Here is a 16,191-nt window from a genome sequence, read left to right as displayed (position 1 = left end):
GGGGGGGGGGCGGGCAGCGTGTTGTGTGCCAAGGAAATGAATCCAAAGTGTCAGATTGGAAGCATGCCGAGGAGTCTCTCCTCCTGAGCCAGTGCAGAGCAGCTCAACTCCAGGGTGGGACCCATGTGAGCTGGGACTCCACTGACACCTATTGTCCTGGGCTGATTGCATCTCCTGGGTGAGTGAGTGGGTGTGCAGGGAGCGGAACTGGGATGAACTCAAGCTGGCCACACCCTTGGGCCTTAAAGTTGGGAGTTAAGTCCCAGGAGGAATCATTGAGAACCTAGAATGAAGAGAGAAGTCAGGCCCAGAGGCTGCTAGAACTCCGTAAGATTTCTTTCCCTTTGGAATCACCTCCAGTCCTCTGCTGGGTTTTGTGTCATCTCTCAGTTTCTCCTTAGAACTGAGCTGTGAAGCTTTTTAGAAGTACCCGGGAGCTGGTCTTCTAGGGGAGTAGGAAAGAGAACTTGGGCCCATGACACAGGTAATTAGCAGCAGGGTGTGGGGAGCATTCTTCCAAGGGAGACAGCAGATAGGGACAGCAGGAGAGAGCCTGGGAGCAGGCCTTAGGGGACTAGTAGTCTTAAGACTGGGTGGCCCAGGGAACTGACCAGGATCCTTCAGTGGGGAGTGGGGAGGTGAGAGGATTGGGCAGGGAAGCTGGGACTTTGTGGTGGTTAATGTGTGTCCTTAGGCAAGCACTGTTAAGAGCCTCAAATGCCCTCTCTGTAAACCAGGGAAAGAATAGAGTAGGATTTAATCTGTTGTTGTTTCAGAGGTTAACCACCTCCTCAGGGCCAGGTGCTTAGTAGATGCCAGAGCTGAGCGGTGCTAATCCCTTCCTGGAGAGGGAGGCCATTATTGGAGGGTGCAGTGGTGAGGATGGAGGACACGGGTACATTCCACGCCTGCTCGGTAGGCCTAGTCCTGGGCACCTTGTTTCGCTTTAGGAGAACATGCAGCCACACAGAGTGCTAGCATCCCTGGATGCTGGAAGCAGAGCCTCAGAATTCAGGGTTGGGGAGATTGGGATGAAAAGAGATGACAGGGCGCCTGGGTGGCTCAGTTGGTTAAGCGACTGCCTTCGGCTCAGGTCATGATCCTGGAGTCCCGGGATCGAGTCCCGCATCGGGCTCCCTGCTCGGCGGGGAGTCTGCTTCTCCCTCTGACCCTCCCCCCTCTCATGTGCTCTCTCCCATTCTCTCTCTCTCAAATAAATAAATAAAATCTTAAAAAAAAAAAAAAAAGAGATGACAAAGGGCAGGGCATTGGTGGTAGCTGGCTTCTAGGACAGGGTCATACTTGGGGACCTCCAGGGGATAAAGGAAGTCATGAAAATGGGTACAACAAGCTCATGTGAGGAACGAGGTTGGTGGCTGCTGCCCAGGCCAATGGCCAACTGAGTGTGGCCAGAGCCTGGTGTGAGTTTGGACCAGGGTTGCCCGTTCTCCCAGGGCTTCAAGAGAAGTAGGGAATATGGACCTATAATATGAAATCGGCCCATTTAAAACATTGGTTATCAATTAGCAAAGCAATATAAGTAACAAAAAAACACCATGCAGGTCAAGCGAAGCCCACCATCTTGGCTGGTGACCCCCTGCTCTGGCAAAGGGGGCACTGAGGCCAGGTCCTGGCCCGAGCCAGCTATCTATCTTGCTGCGCTGTGTGGTCCTGGGCAAACCCCTCCCCTCTCTGGGCCCCAGTTTCCCTAGTCTGGGAGAGAGGAGGAGCCTGATCTGTGGGGTCCCACCAGTTTGGACAGTGTGTGACTAAGTCCCCCAGCCTCGAGGGAGGATGTGGTTATTATGGAAGTGACTCTTCCCAGGAACCATGCTTCTGGGATTGGATGCAGTGCACTCTGGTATTTTGTGGGTCCACCATCACAACTCTGTGTGAGTGGATGTGTGTCATAATTTGGAGCTTTGCATGGCGCAGTGTCAATATCATCATTTTAATAACTTTGCCCTGGAACCTTTCATTGGCTACCCTGGAAGCTGGTGAGAAGCCTTAATTAATTCTCCCAGTGACGTGGGGAGCCAGGGGTCCTCTTCCTGATTTGTCCATATGGAAAGCCAAGCCCAGAGTTGGGAGGTGCCTTAGCTGACCCTGCACCACTGGGGACCCTGCACCACTGGGGACCCTGACTCGTGTTAGTTCCCCGGGAGTGTGCAGGGTTCCTCATTAAACCAGTGAGACCAGAATTGGGGTTCGTGCCCATCACAGTCTGCACTGCTGGAAGAGCTGGGAGGGTCCTTTCTATGGGGTGAGGGGTGTGGGGGGTGGTGAGGGTAGCTACCTCCCCGGGTCTTTGGTCAATGGCATTCTCTATCTCCTGCTGTCCTGTCAAATCACTGACCCCTGAATCAACCTGGCCTGTGTTCTCTGAAGGACTCTGAAGACCCCAACTCTCCAAACATTCTTTTTTTTGCAGCGGCCTTCGCAGGGAGCCACTGCTTTGGTTTGAGAGGAGAGAGAACCGGGGGAAGAGGAGGCTTTGGATCTAGAAAACCCCAGCTTTTTGTGCGCCCGCCTCCTCCCCACCCCCACCCAGCTTTTTCCACCTGTGCCCCAGACTGGATCAGGGTGTCGGTGGCTGTGTGTGTTCCCCGGCCCCACACGTAAGACCGCGTTCCTGCAACGCTCTCCTGGCCAGGCGGGGGGGGGGGGGTACAGACCGTGTTTCCCGGCTGAGCACCCCCCTCCCCAGAGTCCCCGGGAGCCGAGGGCGCGGGCCCTTTAAATCCTCCGGGGCGGCGGCGGCGGGCCGGGGATGACATCAGCGGTCGGGCCCGGGGCTCAATGGGAGCCGGCGGGTGCGCGCCGGGCGGGAGCGCGCGAGCGGGCGGCGGGGGCGGGCGGGTAGGAGGGCCCGGAGGAGGGAGGCGGCGGCGGCGGCGGCGGCGGCGAGAATCCAGAGCCAGAGCCCGGCCGGGGCCGAGCGGAGCGGAGCGCGGCGGCGGCGGCGGCGGCGGCAGCGGCGGCGGCGGCGGCTGGGCCGGGAGAGGCTGGCGCGCCGGGCGGCTCCGCGAATCCTCCGGCATCCGCCCCGGCGGGTCGCCCCCGCCCGCGGCAGCCCCCCGAGCAGCGGCCCGGCACCGGCGCCTTCCCGGCGGGGTAAATATTGGGGGGCCGCGGACCCGCGGAGGGGCGCAAACCCGGGGGGAAACGGGGCTCCCTCCGCCTCTTTGTTTTTGCGCGAGAGGGAGGGGAGGGGAGGGCGGACACACGCGCGTTCGCACTCGGGTACGGGGCGGGGGGGGGGGCAGCCCGGGCGCCGCCCGCTCGGCCCGGCGAGGACAAAGGCGCGGCTGGGGACGAGGAGGAGGAGGGTGACTATTATTTTGCAGGCTTCACCGGGAGAGGCCCCCCCAGTCCGGCCCGCCTCCCCCTCCCCCAGCTGGACCCTTCAAGGCCCCAGCCGGCCGAGAGGCCACCTGGGGGCTGTAATTGGGGGACCCTACGGGAGGGGGGGGGTCCGGGACTGGGGCGCTGGGGGCACCCGAGACTGTTGATACTGTTGATTCGGGCTTCTCGGCCAAACCCCGGGCTTCTGTGTGTTTCGCCGGACAATCAGCAGCGCCTCCCCCCTTCTCTCCTGGCTCGGAGCTCGGGACCTGGGGGTCAGCGAGGCTGCTCCCGCATGTTGGATGGGGGGCGCTCCGGAGCGCGTGGGGGCCCCCGAGGTGATGGGGTGTGTGGTCACCCAGCCACCGATTCTGTTTTCCTTTGTGGAGAGAAAGAAAGGGGTGGGGGTTATTTATCAGATCGGATTCTCCCGTTTCTGCCCGTGAGAAATCCATGTTTTGCAAGTCTCTGTGGAACATGAAACTATGTTTGTGTCCGGGTTATCTCTAGAGAGAGGATTTCCGAGCTCCTCTTCACGCCCAAACTCAAAGCGGGGTGAGCCCCCTCCCCAACTTTGCCCTTAGTTCTCTTGCATGTGTTCTTTCTGGCACAACCTTCTTCAGGGAGAAGGATTTGGGGAGAAGGGACAGGGATCCAGGGTGTCAGAAGTTGCGCCCAGCGAATGCCTGGGCTTGGGGCTCCTTTGCCTTCCTGTCTAGAATGTCCCTCCAATTTTTATTTTAATGGTCCAGTGACCAGGGCCCTGGCTGGGGTGAGGGGGTGTCAGAGAGTAAGAAAATTGCCCATGTGCTCTGCTGCTTGGTAGTTTGTGTAATTTCTTTAACCAGCTGAAACTCCGGATTTGCGTCTGCCTCTTTTTTTTTTTTTACTTCGTTTATTCCACCCCCCCCAGCCCCCCATGGGAGAAGCGGCAAAGAACTGGCAAGCTTCTCCTTTTCCTGACTCAATCCTTTCTCCTCTCCTCTGGGAGGCTTTTTAGGGGACAGTGCTGGGACAGTGGAGGCTCTCCATGGGGGCCTGGCTCCCTGGGTCTGGGTGGCTAGCGCCCAGCAGTGGTTTCCATCAGGGCTGGTTTGTTTGCACCCTCTCTTCTCCCCGTCTCTGCCCATAGCCCGGTGAGTGGGGAGGGGCTGGGGGGTCATGTGCAGTGTATTTATGTAAGGCACCCAGACGGAGGGCGCGGGTATTTATATAACCCGGCGTGGGTATTTATGTAATATAGGATGCGGGTATATTTATGTTCCTTTCCTAACCTGCGGCTTTCCCGGCTGCCATGTGTGGTCTCTGAATTGGCGTTGGCGGAAAACAGAACAGGGGCGGGGGAGGGCAGTGTTTGTGTGCATACACACCCTCGACACCCCCCCCTTCCTCCCCCCTGCCCCCCGCCCCACCATGGGTCTCATGGTGTGTGTCTGCCTTTCTTTTTTTTCCTTTGGAGTGTACACACAGGTCGCTGTGTATGTGAAATGTGTGGCTTGTGAGTTTTCTGCAAATGTGGAGCGTGTTCCGCTGGCAGCCACGGCACCTCAGCCGGGACCGGCCAGGCGTGTGGGCAGAGGCCCTTGGTTGAGAGCCCAGAGTTTGGCTGGTATGGGCTGGAGGCTACTTCCTTGTGGTCCTCAGTGAAGGGCTAGTGGCAGCTCCGCTGGGAGTTAGCCACTGGGGCTGGATGTCTCTCCTGGGCAGGAGCCGTTGGCTTCTTGCCTCTGCGGGAGGGGGTGCCGAGAGCTCCAGCCCCGCCATCTGCGAACTAAATCTCTCCCATCTCCCCTCCCAGGTGGGTCTGGCTTTGGGGATAGCGTTGGGCATAGGGAAGGGGCCCGGCTGCTATGCCTAGTACAGCTGCATTTCCATCTTCCTGCTTTACTTCCCGGCCCTGGCAGTAAATAACTCCTGTGTGTGTCAGGTGGGGGCAGCGGGGAACCCTGTCTGAGTCCCAGGGGAGGAGACTGCCACCAACTTGCTGCTGGGGAGTGGGGGGCAGGTGATGGGCTCTCTAGGCCTGAGTTCCTTGTCTGCAGAGGAAGACCCCTCTTCTAGACACTCTGAGATCTTAGGGATCCCCCATCCTTCTCCCTGTTCCATAGTCCACCGTCGCCTGTCACCTAACTGTAGAAACCATCTCCTGGCCTTGGAGTTTCCCTTTCTGCTGGCCAGGACCTCAGAGGGCAGAGGGTCTCTACCAGGGTGGTCCCTGATGTCGCATGAGCTTGGGCATCCAGGATGGGACACGGGAAGGAGGAGAGTGGCTCCAATCAGCATCCCTCCCTCAGACCTCTCCTCCCACCCCAGAGCCTGGTGGCTAAAAACCTGGCTTTGGTCCCCTCATTTGCTCTATGGGGCCCTCTAAGGAGACCCTCCTTCTAGTCTTGAAGGAAGCCAGCCCCAAACCGGCCATTCAAAGAATGTTGTGCAGAGAGGCCTGTGTGAGGTGCTCGGTGTCGTGAGGTCGAGAGGGGGAGACAACTGGATGTTCCCAGGGCCCCCTTTCCTGCCTGCCCTCTGAGCTGGAGAGGAGGCCTCTCTCCTGCAGGGCACACTGCAAGCTGGCAACTTCTGGCCTCTGGAAAGACGGGGCCAGGCTGCGGAGGCCTGGTGTCCAATTCTTGTTACCAGAAGCATGGGGGCTTGGGGGTCGGGGCAGGGGACCCTGTCATTTCTGAGTCCTAAAGGGGCTGAGGAACTCCTTTGGGACCTTCCATTCAACATGTCCTGCCATCCCTGGGGGTTAGAACTTGCTGGTGGTTGCCATGGTAGCACCCCCAGAATGATCAGCTCCTGATTTCCCCCCTCCCCATCACCCCCTTTGTCTTTGATTTTCCTTTTAGGGTCTTGGCCCATTGTGATTGGCCTGTCCCTGAGAGACTCCTGTTGGAGGGTCCCCGAACGTGTGTCCCCCGAGGAGATGCTTGCTTGGCTCTTTCCTCTGGGGCTTTATCTCCAATTCTACCTTCTGCCTGGTTACCCTGACACGCGGCCTCGGCCTGCCTCAGCTATTCCCCACCTGTGGAGGCCATCGGCCCACCTGACACCTGGGTGCCCTCAGGCAAAGCCGGGCCAGCTCTCCTCTTGTACAATGGGAGGGAGAATGTCGGTCTCCCAAGTTCCTTGTGTCTTTCCCTGGCCTTTGGCAGGGGGGTGTGGTGGGCTCCAGCCGGTGAGGCTCCCTCCCCAGCTCCCCAGCTCCCTGACCCCCGTATCTCTGCTTCCCTCAGCAGTGAGAGAGAGTCATGGAGCTGCGCGTGGGAAACAAGTACCGCCTGGGACGGAAGATCGGGAGTGGGTCTTTTGGAGACATCTACCTGGGTAAGTGTCCTTGACTCCAGCGTGGTGGTTCTGGGGCCCCTGGGACAGCGCTGGGGGCAAGTAGGAGGAAATGTGCCAGGACTTCAGGCTCTCCAGCCAGAACTTGGCTCCGGGCCTCCAGTGGCACATTTTTGGTCATTTTGTCCCCCGGGCCATGCCAGGTGGGGAGAGAAGCAGCAGGTTGGGGGTGAGGCAGGCCAGGGGAGTGGGGTCACACAGTCAGGGTGGGGCGGGGTTCCCACTTGCTGCAGGCTGGACAGAGGAGGGTATTTTTAGCTCTGGTTTCCAGCTGCAGCTGACCGGGGTCTCCAGCTGGGCGTGGGAAGGCCCAGACTGGGGTAGCACTCCTGTTTCTTGCCTCCTGGGGGAAGGATGCTGGTAGACAGAAGAGGCCTGGGCTACCGCTCGCTCCCAGCTGGGCCCCCTCCCTCTGCTCTGGCCCCTGGAATTCAGCCCAGACAGGCTTCGGAATGACAGTGACGTAGGCTCTCCCAGTAACCTCTGGGTAGGGGTGGGGGTAGGGGTCTGGTGGGAGTTTTCAGCATCGTGCTCTCCGGACGTGCTTCCTGTTGAAAGTCTAAGTTCGCTCTCATATTGTCATATTAAGCAAATCACTGACATCTCAGCCCTGTTCCTCAACCTGGCAAAAAAGAGGCTCCTGCCTTCAAATGCTGCCTTCTCGGCTCCCGAGGGCGTGTGCGGTCAGGGGTCACGGCCCTTCCCTTGCTGTTGTTGGTCTGGAGGGGAGATCCTGTGTCGGTAATCGCGAATGGGAGTTGGTAGAGCTGGGTGTCCAGTCCCTGGGGTTTATCCTCATTCCTGTCTCTTGGCCTCTCTTTCCCTCCTTGGAAAAGGAAAGTAAATAATTTCTGTCCTGGGCAGAGAAGAACAACAAGGCCGTGTGCTGTGCTCATTGGTTCTGAACTCGGGAGGCGGGGGGCAGTCTCTTACCCAATGGTCTGGGTCTCTGCCCTCTTGGGGTATGAACTCTGCTTCTCCGTGAGCTGCCCCCTTCCCCATCAGAGGGGACAGGGAGGGGACATTGTCTGAGCACGTAGTTGGTGCTGGGCAGGGTCCTCTTGGAATGTGGTTGAATGTGGTCGCCCCGCACAGCAGCGGGTAGAGATGGAGGCCTCCTGTTCTTCTGCACACGTCGAGAAGCAGGTGCAGTATGGTCAGGTTGGCCGCCCAGTGCTTCTCTCGAACACTAGAAAAGGCAGCCTTTATACCCATGTGAGTGAGAGAGTGTGACAGAACACGGGAGGGAGACCTCAGACAGACCTGGGTTCCAGCCCTGGCTCTGTGCAGCCGTGGGACAGTCATGCGGCTGCTCTGTGCCTTGGTGTCCCCATAGGGAAAGTGTGTGATGGTGAGGCCTGGCTGACCAAGGGCAAAAAGGCATGGGGCGGTAGCTTTTGGTACAGATGCACATCTGCTCTTAGGAAACATCCAGTCCAGGGCCGCCTTTTTACAGAAGGGAACAGAGGCCTGAGAGGGGAGGAGCAGGCCAAGGTCATTGGGAAAGCTAGTGACCCTGGTCCATGTGGGGGGACCTCCCTGGGGGCAGGACTTCCTGTTTATCTAGTTCATTTTAAAAACCCAGTCTAGCTTTACTTCTCTTTTGTACAGGCTCTGGAGTAAATTTACCAGGGTTTGGGTGCTGGCTTTTCTTCCATTAGCCGTATGCCCTTGGGTGGGTGATGACCTCTGCCGGTCTTGGCGTCACCATCAGTAAAATGGGGTCATGAGGCCTGCAAAGTGGGAAGCAATAGTGAGATCCCAGTGTGCACAACACCTGTCCGTGCTCGGCCCAGCTGTGGTGCTTTTATGTTGTGTCCTCTGCCAACCCGCAGTCTTTTTTGGGATTTGCTACTGTCAGAGGATTTGGGTCCTCTTGGGCCCGAGTAGGGGTGGGGAGCCAGTTCTGCCCTGAGAGCAATTCCCCTGTCCGCCTCCGCTGGGTGCTCAGGCCCGGGGGGCCCTGGCATGACGCTGTGTCCTGCCACCTCCTTCCTGGGCTCCTGCCTTGCTGCTGTGGGGACAGTGATGATTGGAGGGCCTCCCCGGCTGGCCTCGCTGGCTCCCTTTGTTCAAAGCTCTGGGCACATTCTTGTCACTGGTGCCAGTGCCAGGGCCTGACTCCAGATGGCCTCTGCAGGTGGGGCTGGGCGCGGCCTCCAGGCCCTGCTTTCCAGGATCAGCCGAAGGCGAGCACTCTGTGGATGTGGCTTCAAGGCACACAGCTTCTGCTGAGGGTCTCGGGTCAGCAGCACAGGGTCCAGAAGCAGCCGGGACCGTGTCCCCTCTGCCACTGCTGGCTCTGCGCCCTCAGGAGCTCCCTGTGCTATACTCTCAGTCTCTGTTCCTCAGTTCTAAATGGCGGGGGATCAGTACTCCCCAACAGGTGGTTTTGAGCGTGCTTTCTTCTGCACCTCCAGTCCAGCCAGATCCCTGATTATGTGTGTCTGTGTTGATGTCTGAATGAGCCCCCATGTGAGGTTGGTCACCCCCTCTACCCACCCAGGACTTCCGCAGGCCCCAGATCCTAGGGCTGGCCAGCTCCAAGCCCTTCTCTGTGTCCAGGTGTGTTTTCCAGACTGGACCGTCCCCCCGCAGGGCCACTGTCCCTGACTGCTGGGTCACCTCTCCTGCCCCGGCATTTTGCACTTAGTCAGAGTTCCCCTTTGTTGCTCCCACAGAGGGTGAGCTGAGCTCATCCAGGGCAGGGCTACCTCAGCTGGTCCGGGCCTCAGTATGTGTCTGTTGATGGAATGAATGAGATGCTAGACGGTTGGAATAGAGAAAAAAGCAGGGTCTTTGGAGACTCACATTCAAATCCTAGCCCTGCCCCCACGAGTCCTGTGACCTTGGGCCAGTTACTTAACCTATCTGAGCCCCAGCAGTGAGAATTCAGGGAGATTAGAGAGAAGGCCGGTGGCTTCCTGACAACTCCCAGGCAGCCGAGGGGCCTCGCGGTGGTGGGAGCCTGGGTGGGGGGCAGCCCGCTGTGGCCGTTTTCCAGCATTCTGCAGGGACCCGAAGGCTTTGCCTGAGAGCGAGCTCCCTGTCCTGGGGAAGTTAGTGTGGCGTTTGATCTCTTGACCGTTGGTGTTTCACTTTCTCTAACGTGTCAACTAGAGATACAAACAGTAGTCCTTGCAGGATGGCAGGGGAATTCAAGGGGTTAAAGGGCTCCTCCAACCTGCCCCTCCCCATCTCGGGGAAGGGTGTTCTCCCCAGCACTTTGCCTCCCTGCATCTGTCTGCCGAATCACAGTGCTAGAGGCCCTAGTTTCAGAGTGTCTAGGTCTCTGCCTCCTGCCTGGCTGGGGTCACCATCAGCGCCTGGGTCTCCCTTGCCCCTCACGTCCTCTTCAGTCCTTTCTAATATGCCAGTGGGTCTGAACAGAGGAAGGGATGGGGGGGGGGGCGGATTTGTTCCACAGGAGCCATTTGGCAAGGTCTGGGGACATTTTTGATCATTGGAGCTCAGGGAAAAGGGGGTACCACTGGCAGCTAGTGGGTAGAGGTAAGGGATGCTACTAACCATCCTACAGTGCATAGGACAGGCCCCACAGCAAAGAATCGCCCGGCCCCAGGAGGCTGAGAATCCCTGTAATAAGGCATGCATACCTGGCCCCTGGAGTCTCAGGCTTCAGGCCGAGATCTTAGCTTGGCATTTGAGACCCTTCTGATCTCTCCCTCCCTCACCTCTTCCGCAGTCTTCTTCAGCTACCTCAAGCTCTAGCTGCACCAAACCACTCAGAGTTCACTGCGCCCCACTTCTGTCGGACCTTTGTACCCGCTGTGACCTCTGTCTGGCACGGTCCTGCTCACGCCTCCGGAGCCCGTGCGGCCTTTCCTCCTGCTGCCCTGCCCATGGTTAGGTCGCCGGGCCCATGTCTGAGGCCCAGGGGCCCGTTCTTAACCAAACCCAACTTCCACTGAGCACTTACTGTGTGCCAGGCACTCCCCTAAACCTGTTGACACCTCAGAACAGACTCTGCCATGCCACATCCCCACTGCCCTCCAGAAACGTGTGTGGCTCTCCCCAGTGACGAGTGTCAGTGTGCCAGAAGCAGTCCACAGTTTGCAAGTACTTTTTCTCCAGTTGCTCACTGACTTTGGTAATCTATTTTCTTATTAATTTTAATTTTATTTTATGGGGCTCAAAAATGAAAACACACAAAACCAAACACCAAAACACAAAAACATGCTGAGTGAAAGAAGCCAGTCCCAAGAGATTACATATTGTATGATTCCATTTAAAAGAAACGTCCAGAATAGGCAAACCCATAGAGAAAGAAAGTAGATGAGTGGTTGCCTGGAGCTGGGGCTTGGGGGAGATGCGGAGCGAATGCTGAAGGGTCTTGGGCTTTAGAGATAGTGAAAATATTCTAAAATCGATTGTGGTGTAGGTTGCGCAGTCTTGCAAATATACTAAAACCCACTGAACTGTACACTTTAAAGAAGTAATTGTGGGGACGCCTGGGTGGCATAGTCGTTAAGCGTCTGCCTTCAGCTCAGGTCATGATCCCAGGGTTCTGGGATCGAGCCCCACATCGGGCTCCCTGCTCTGCGGGAAGCCTGCTTCTCCCTCTGCCCACTCCCCCTGCTTGTGTTCCCCCTCTGGCTGTCTTTCTCTCTGTCAAATAAATTTAAAAATCTTAAAAAAAAACAAAAAAAAAAGTTTAAAAAAAAAAAGAAGTAATGGTGTAGTATGTGAATTATATCCCAACAGAGGTGTCGGGAAAAGTGGCAGCCCATAACCTAGAACCCGGTGAAATGTCCCCTCCTGGGCTAGCGGTCAGCGTAGCCCTGCCCGGCCCTCACTGGTTTCTCATGCTTCTTTCCAGTGTTTTCTTTATGTAGATACAACCAAACACAGATCCGTATTATTTCCCCCATCTTTTTATTTTTTTTAAACTGGAAAGAGCATAGAATACATACTGTTTTGTACTTTGCTTTTTCACTTCCTGTATCTTTGAGATCTTTCCACTTCTGCACAGAGAGAGCTTCCTCATTCTCTTTCCGTTGTATTCCATGTTATTTTTTTTTTTTTAAAGATTTTTTATTTATTTATTTGAGAGAGAGAGAATGAGAGAGAGAGAGCAGGAGAGGGGGGAGGGTCAGAGGGAGAAGCAGACTCCCTGCCGAGCAGGGAGCCCGATGCGGGACTCGATCCCGGGACTCCAGGATCATGACCTGAGCCGAAGGCAGTCGCTTAACCGACTGAGCCACCCAGGCGCCCGTATTCCATGTTATTGATGGGCCATTCTTTATTTAACCAAGCCCCAGAATGATGGACATCTGGGCCGTGTCCAGGTTTTGCCGTTGCAAACAGCCTCATCCAGGCCCTTTTTGCACTCACTGGGGTGTGAGCGCACCCCCGAAGCGGGAGCCGAATTTCTCAGTTCACACCCGGGCCTCTTGAGGCGCGGTGCCCACTGCCCCGCGGCCCTGCCCCCCCCCCCCCAGCACAGGCATCTTACCGCGGGACTCCTGCCAGTCATAGGTGGGAGTGCTCTTTGAGGACCGTCTGCGTTTCTCTCACAAGGAGGTTGAGCATCTTTTCATATGAGTACGCCATTTTTATATTAATGATTTCTTTCTCTTGAAGCATCTATTCAGATCCTTTACCCTGTTTCCCTTGAGCCTTTGGTCTTTTTCCTACTGATGCGTAGGAGCTCGTTAACATATTAGTGCTACCGGCCACTTGCTGCTGATAAGTCACGGGTATATTTCTTAGGACTTCGTTGCTGGTGTTTTTGCCGTGGATTCCCTTTTTGGATGGGATGGAGCCATTTTCTTTCCTTTTTTTTCTTTTTTTAATGGCCTTTCGATTTTAAATCAGGGATAAAAAGCCTTGCCTACCCCAAAGTTGTAAGGCAATTCTCTCTTTTCTTCTCAGATCTCATTGTTGTCTTTTTATTAAGTGTTGAGTAGGTAACAAGAGAAGACATACAGCAAATATGCATGCTCTTAGGCACCGTCCCCCCCTTCCCCTGAGAGAGGATGTGCCTGTCACCTTGTAGGGTCCTGCCACCCCATCGTGCCCCCTCCTCTGCTTTCCCCTCACAGAGGGCACCACCATCTGACAGTTGAAATTGTTCCCTCGTGTTAAAGAGTTTTATTACGTTTGTATCCCTAGACCTAACCCTGTTCAGCATTGCGTGAAGCAATTTCCAAAGCATTTTCATCACCCCAAAAGAAAACCCCGTACCCATTAAGTAGGCACACCTTCTTTCCCCCTCCCCACCCCTGGCAACCACCAGTCTGTTCCCGGATTCTGCAGATTTAACCTATTCTGGACATTTCCTGTAATGGAATCTCGCAGCATCTGTGCCTTGGTGTCTGGCTTGTTCACCTAGCACATTTGTAAGGTTCATCGATGTTGTAGCATGTGTCGGTCCTCCCTTTCTGTGGCTGAATAACATCCCGCTGCATGGAGAGATGCGTTCAGTTTGTCCACACAGCCCGTTGCTGGGCACTGGCTTGTCTTCACCTTGGGTTCTCGTGAACGGGGCAGCTCCTTGCTGTCTCGTACTGAACGTTAAGATGCTGGGAGCCGAGACGCCTGGGTGGCTCAGTCGGTTAAGCCTCTGCCTTCGGCTTGGGTCATGATCCCGGGGTCCTGGGATCAAGTCCTACGTCAGGCTCCTTGTTCAGCGGGAGCCCGCTTCTCCCTCTGCCTGATGCTCCCCCTGCTTGTGCGTGCACTCTCTCTGACAAATAAATAAAATCTTTAAAAAAAAAAAAAAAAAAAAGATGCTGGGAGCCGCCTGGAGCCGGTATCTGTTGCTTTGCCCTGCCCTGTGGCCTCCCTCTCTCCGACTGCATCGCAACTTAGCCGTTCTTCTGATGTTGGGCATTCGGGTGGTTGGGAGTTGTGAACATTCTTGTCCTCCTGGAGCTCACATGTTTCTGAAGGGCATATACTCGGGAGTGGACTTGCTTGGGAAAGGGTTATGTGTGTGTTCAACTCTACTGGGTAAATGCCAACCTGGTTTTTTTTTTTTTTAAAGATTTATTTATTTATTTGAGAGAGCGAGAATGAGAGAGAGTACATGAGAGGGGGGAGGGTCAGAGGGAGAAGCAGGCTCCTCGCTGAGCAGGGAGCCCGATGCGGGACTCGATCCCGGGACTCCAGGATCATGACCTGAGCCGAAGGCAGTTGCTTAACCAACTGAGCCACCCAGGCGCCCGCCAACCTGGTTTTCAAAGTGGCTGTGCTGGGGCGCTTGGCTGGCTCAGTCCATGGAGCGTGTGGCTCTTGATCTCAGGGTCGTGGGCTCGAGCCCCACATTCAGTGTAGAGATTACTTAACAACAACAAAAAAGGCAAAGCGGCTGTGCTAACTTATACTCCACCTTTTTCTTTTTATCACACAAACTTTGGCTTCACTTGGGATTTCTCCTGGTGTGTGGGGCGTGAACTATGGTGTCTTTCCTCAGATGGCTAACTAGTGGTTCCAAGGGCGCTTACGGCAGAGCCTCGTCTTTTCCCCTGACTTGAGACACAGGCTTTCTCCCATCCTACATTCTCTGGCGCTGGTGCCCTCCTCTGGATCTCGTGCTCTGTGTGTGTGCTAAGGCTCAACTGTTTCAGTTTATCGCCTGGCCTCTCTCAGTCTGGCCCCCGGCCTCTAGCTCAGCCCACTCAGTATTAGAGCTGGGGGAACTGAGGCAAGGCACAGTTTAGATTTGGGTCTTTCTTAGGACTTCTTGACGAGATCGGGCGCGTTCAGGGTGGGATGGCCGCAGACTCTCGGGACTTCTTGAGACAGAGCCTGGCCCCGCCCGCCTCTCTCCTCCTCAGCCTGACATCCCTCTGACCTCACTCCTCTCCAGCTCAGTGGCTCCCACTCCCAGGATAAAATTCCTCTTACGTCATCTGTGAGCTCCCTGCAGTCCCTCTCGTCTCCCTTCACGTCTGGCCTTCTCTGCTGCACCAGCCCGTGGCTCTCTGAGATGTCTGCAGTTCTTTCCTCCCGGCCTTCCCCTCCCACATGCCGCTCAACCCCCTCCCCTCCTGCCCAAGCTGGGCCGGGTGTCCACTCTGTGCCCGCAGTCCCTCCGCTTCCCTTGGATGCAGTGCTGGGCCCTTTGCCACCTTTCTGGCCTCCCCCAAGGGGCGCTGAGCTGCTCAGGGTCAGACAACCAAGTTGGCCCTGACCTGAGGCCACCTGCCTGGCCGAGTGTGACCCGGGTCCCTTGTGCCCCTCCTCCGCCCCTGGCAGGTGCCAACATTGCCTCTGGTGAAGAAGTTGCCATCAAACTCGAGTGTGTGAAAACGAAGCACCCGCAGCTGCACATCGAGAGCAAGTTCTACAAGATGATGCAGGGAGGAGGTGAGGGCTGGGTGGGGCCTGGGGGCGGAGCCTGAGGAGCTCGGGGCGGGGTGTGCATGCTAGTGTGCATGTGTGGGCGAGGGTCCACTCTGACACCCTCATCTCTGGCCCTCAGTGGGAATCCCATCCATCAAGTGGTGCGGAGCCGAGGGGGACTACAATGTGATGGTCATGGAGCTGCTGGGGCCCAGCCTCGAGGACCTCTTCAACTTCTGCTCCCGCAAGTTCAGCCTCAAGACGGTGCTGCTCCTGGCCGACCAGATGGTGAGTCGCCACCTACCCTCCCCAGCCAGGGACTGTGGGCCCTGCTGGGCTTGCGGCTTCCCTTCCAACCTCTGTTTCCCCACCGGGCACAGGGTACCAGCCCTGCCTCCTGCCTCTGGAGGATGCCACAGCAGGAGGCAGTGACAGGGACATGGACCGGGACCAGGGGACCTTGACCATTGGCTGTAGAATGGGGGAGGGGGGTTAAATGCAGATCTCCAGGCCTCCTGGGTTGGGCTCCCGGGGTAGGACCTGGGACTCTACCCTGGGGTGATTCTAAAGCTAGTGATCACACAGACCTGGGGCACACCCCAGCGTGCTGACTCTAGGTGATCGCTAAGCCTCTCTGACCATCAGTTGTCTCAGATCAGAGTGTCCCCTTTGCTGGGCTGTGGTGGGGTCAAGTGGGACACCATGCAGTGCCTGGACCAGAACAGATGATAAGCAACCTTTAGATCCTAAAGCCCTTTATAAACTCAGGGCAGGAAACCTTTTTTAAAAATAGAAAAGCATAGGATTTTGGACCCGGAATGATACACGGAGCTCCTGTTAGGCAGGGTCTGGGTCTACGGCTGTTACTAGAACAGCCTTCGAAATGCCTCTCTAATTCCGGCCCCCCAAGTCCGATGAGGGTGTAGAGCCAGGCAGCAGAGGCTTCCCTCGGGCCCAGATGCCTTTCCGGGCTTCATCTCTAGATCTTGCCATTAGCTTTCCTACCTTGCTCTCTCTCCCTGTCTCACAGCAACCTCGGTGAACTCCTCTTTCAGAATTCCCGTCTGTGTCACTTCCTCCAGGAAGCCTTCTCTGACCTACCCCTTGAGATCATCTCACATAGTTGCAGAGACAGATCTTTCTGCCCTACCCAGGGCAGGGACCGCGGATGTGTGTTTTCCGTCCCTACCACCC

The 16,191-nt window shown here is 56.5% G+C and overlaps 1 protein-coding gene across 7 annotated transcripts in view; it reads left to right on the top strand.

Annotated features, from left to right (window-relative positions):
- CSNK1E (casein kinase 1 epsilon) overlaps positions 1 to 16,191 on the top strand; it is a 33,572-nt gene that overhangs the window by 7,172 nt on the left and 10,209 nt on the right. For 5 of the 7 annotated variants that reach the window (XM_081822448.1, XM_081822447.1, XM_081822442.1 and 2 more), the window contains exons 1-4: positions 2,959 to 3,114; positions 6,582 to 6,672; positions 14,911 to 15,021; positions 15,137 to 15,285. In XM_081822448.1, coding sequence (XP_081678574.1) covers positions 6,597 to 6,672; positions 14,911 to 15,021; positions 15,137 to 15,285 — 336 coding nt within the window. In that variant the 5' untranslated portion in view covers positions 2,959 to 3,114; positions 6,582 to 6,596. Of the gene's footprint in view, positions 1 to 2,958; positions 3,115 to 3,271; positions 3,330 to 6,581; positions 6,673 to 14,910; positions 15,022 to 15,136; positions 15,286 to 16,191 lie in introns of those variants that run through there. The other 2 variants (XM_081822443.1, XM_081822445.1) reach the window with 2 other exon arrangements.

The sequence above is a fragment of the Leptonychotes weddellii genome, chromosome 5, assembly GCF_054177405.1.
Source record: "Leptonychotes weddellii isolate Sample4059 chromosome 5, ASM5417740v2, whole genome shotgun sequence".
In the NCBI taxonomy this organism is placed as follows: Eukaryota; Metazoa; Chordata; class Mammalia; order Carnivora; family Phocidae; genus Leptonychotes; species Leptonychotes weddellii.
This window is presented reverse-complemented; position numbering and strand designations above follow the sequence as displayed.